The 3609-nt window shown below is 41.3% G+C and overlaps 1 protein-coding gene across 1 annotated transcript in view; it reads right to left on the bottom strand.

Moving 5' to 3' along the window:
- Positions 1–1311, bottom strand: part of PHALS_14517 (RxLR-like protein) — a 1313-nt gene extending 2 nt beyond the window's left edge. Inside the window, exon 1 of the mRNA XM_036407631.1 lies at positions 1–1311. This exon is cut by the window's left edge and continues 2 nt beyond it. Coding sequence (XP_036263317.1) covers positions 450–848 — 399 coding nt within the window. The 5' untranslated portion in view covers positions 849–1311 and the 3' untranslated portion in view covers positions 1–449.
- Between the last annotated feature and the right edge of the window lie 2298 nt (positions 1312–3609).

Raw genomic sequence — 3609 nt, 5'->3', positions numbered from 1 at the left:
TCGTCCACGAGATTGCTCTTAGGGTCGTCCACGAGATTGCTCTTAGGGTCGTCCACGAAATTGCTCTTAGGGTCGTCCACGAAATTGCTCTTAGGGTCGTCCACGAGATTGCTCTTAGGGACGTCCACCGGATTGCTTTTATAGTCCTCCGTATGCAGAAGAATATTCGACAAAGCATCGCTTGTCACGCCTCGAGACTTCCAAAACTTGAAAGTATTGTCCTGAAGACGCGTGATAGTCTCTTCTTGAACGCCAGGTATTCGTTTTGAGTCGATGATTCGCTGAGCTTTAATTACGTTCAGAATGGTGAGCAAAGTTTCTATAGAATCTTGCAGCTCTTCTGGATTTGTCTTCGGTCGCTTATCTGCGGCCGTCGTCTTCGTGAGTTTCGTATCAGTCACGCCGAGTTTTTCCACCGCCAGCTTTACGGCCGCAGAGATACGATTTGATCAATCGAGGGAATTACCGATGACACCTAAGCTCTCACCAGTCTTCCAAATTGTTGAAAAGTCGTCGGTTGACGCGGGAAATTTAAAATACATTTCCAGGGTTTTCTCAGCAAATGCTATGAAGTCAGGAGGACTCGAGATAGCCGAAAGTAGACTATCTAAATTCATTCTTTCTTCATCTTGAAATGTGTTCTTTTGTGCTTTGACTGTCGCAAGTCTGTGCCCTCTCAGGCGGCGGGTCGTCGCAATCTTCACGCGATAAAACTCAGTGTCGCGATCCTTTACAGATATGACGGGTTTGGCTCTCGAGACGACGTCAATGTTGATAGCTACGACAGCATCAAGAAGCAGCAAAGCTATGATGCAGTAAACAATTACTTGCATAGCTGTCAAAATCATTTCTCACTCGGTGGCTAGCGGACAAATCCAGAAATGAGATTTATGTCAAAGCATTTGAAAGTCAAGCTATCAATCAATGACGACGTCCGTTGTTTACAGCCGATTCGACATTAGTAAAACCAAGAGAAAAGAATCTTGGGCAAACGAGAAATTCTTTCATTAGAACTTTCAAGAGGCATGTTCTCGATTGTGGATTAGATTGCTACATTTGCTTACTGCAAGACAAAACGGTTGGATGCTACCCTCCACGTTTTTGCTGTTGAAATGTTGAAAGTACACTCTCGCAGCTATGAAATAAATTAAAGCCTTTGTGTGCGGAAGATACGCTAGAGTGCTAACAGTAACAGGTTTTGTTATGCTAGCAAACAACTCCTTTTTGGTCCTTTAGGTGTAAAAAATCCCTTTAATACTTGGCTCACACTTTAAGAGATGGAGCCGAAGCCAAGAGATAGATAGTTCGCAGTTCTTAATTTAATTATTATGTATGTACAGGGACGAAACTGGCTGGTAAATCTTTTTCAAATACAGTATCATGCCGCTAAAACGATTGCAATTTCGGGGCTTTTGCATGTACAGTAAACCTGTCTAAATTAAACATGTTGGGACTGGTAAACAGTGTTTAATTTAGAGAGGGTTTTTAATTAAACATGTTTAATTTAGACAGATGTTACTGTATGGTGCCCTGCATGGGTCTATGTTTAATTTATTTAGAGAGGGTTTTAAATTAAACAGGTTTACTTTAGACAGGTTCTACTGTAGCAGATTATTATAAAGAATGCAACTGCAAGCATTTCTCGCCTTTCATAATTTTATTAAATCTAATAGCTTTAAAATTTTATATCTTCCAATTATGATACCATGTAATTATCGGACCACAAATCAGGATCAGGATCAGGATCAAAAATTTGGCATTTGAACCCACAACGAAATTTCGGTATTTTGCCGGTGATTGTGAATTAAGTGGCTGTGTTGGCTACAGGGCTTGCCGCATTGAAACTATTAGCCGTATATATCTGCCGACAACCTTGCGAAAAGGGCCAATCGACTCCACCCTAGAGCGCAGAAGTAGCTCCTAAACTTCTAAAAGACCTAGTAATTGAAGTTGATTACATCGCGATTCATCGTGTATACTGATTCGGCACCTTGAGACTGATAATCTCCAAGCGCACTGGATTGCTCGTGGTGGCTATTTTTCACAGCAGTATTTTGGGTGGCGACTTGTGCCAACACGATGTTGTTATGCAATCATGCAGATCTCGCTAAACAAAGTAAAGATATTGCTGCATTTTCAAACGGTGCCACCGCCTTTCATGCTTTAGATCACTCAGATGAACCACAACATGTTCAAGTTGTGTAACGAAATCTTTGCAGAGCACGTCAGACATGGCTGCGTTTACGATGAGCAGTCAAATTGGAACTTTAACACTGCGAATACCCGTATTGTTGACCTCGTCGCGGTAACTATGGCACTCTGTGGCGTAAGAGGCGATGCTGGAACTATGTATTGTTTTGAAATAAGAGCAGGGCAATAAATTGACAGACTGAGGACTTCACACCCTGAGCACAACAGATTTGATGCCGCCGACTTTGCCGTATGTAATTGTACAGCTTAGTGAGTGCGGCGTCACATCTTTCTTGGAGACATTTGGTACTGCAATGTGCACCTTTTCAACGGAGAATGGTATTGACCTGTCGAAAGAAGAGTTTCAAAATTTATGTCGTATTGTCAAACGCGAGCCCGTTCTCTAACGTGCATATATGCAAAATGCCATGCAGACATATCATTCGAAGAAGCATGGGTTATGACAGTGGGCCCCTTTGAACTTCTGGGGTGCTTAAACAGACCATTTTTTCTGCATTTACCTTGTTATTGATGATAGCACCAGCGCATTAACACTTTGTCGAACTTGACTTTGTGAATCAGACTGATCAAAAACATCAATCAGCAAAGCAAGACTTCTACATCTGCCCCCCATAGTTAGTTGTATTTCACAGTCCTCAATTAGGATGAGGTATAAATATATTTTCGAGCTTATAGTGTGATAAATTACCCAAAAGTGCTAAAGTGAATTGCGTTGGCCAATTGTGGGGCTCACCGTTGAGCATGTATCTTTAAAAATGAAATTCCGAGAATAAAGTGAATAAAGTTGTTGCCGTGCAACCAAGCCGGCAATAAGCAAAGTAAAAAAATGCAATTACGCTAAGACATGATATAAAAGGTTTTACTCTTTGCTTAGTTCGAAATGTGCAGTGTATAAGGCTGTATGGGAGATCAAGTAAGCTAGTTTTACTGCTCAAACACCGTCCAATTTCGCTTTATAACTAAGTCGCTAGTGGACGACTGGCATCATCGCTACAATAAATTTTATGCTTCCTTTAAATAAACAGATGTTTTTTCGAGGAAGTAATGGAATGTTGACGAATTATCCTCAAGAAATTAATAAATGTCAGCCAACGTGTGTCAAGAGCTCTGGTAGCCTCATTATGTGATCTAAAGGGCTCACAGCTAAGCACTCTAAGCTGAAAGAAAGTATCTTTGCCCTCACCATAAGTGAGGACTTTGCGAATGACGCGCTTAATGAAAATTTCGGTAAGGATATTGAGGTGTTCTTAATTGAGGTGATTTTTCAGATGAAGGAAACGTCTTCGTTTGTTGTTTCCTTAGAGATGGCGCTAAATTTTGTCGCTACCCGAAGCTCAGACCTTTGTTATTGGCAGAATGTTTACTAATACCTCGCCACGGAACCCATGATGAAGTCCA

The sequence above is a fragment of the Plasmopara halstedii genome (assembly GCF_900000015.1).
Source record: "Plasmopara halstedii genome assembly, contig: Scaffold_1343, whole genome shotgun sequence".
In the NCBI taxonomy this organism is placed as follows: Eukaryota; Oomycota; class Peronosporomycetes; order Peronosporales; family Peronosporaceae; genus Plasmopara; species Plasmopara halstedii.
This window is presented reverse-complemented; position numbering and strand designations above follow the sequence as displayed.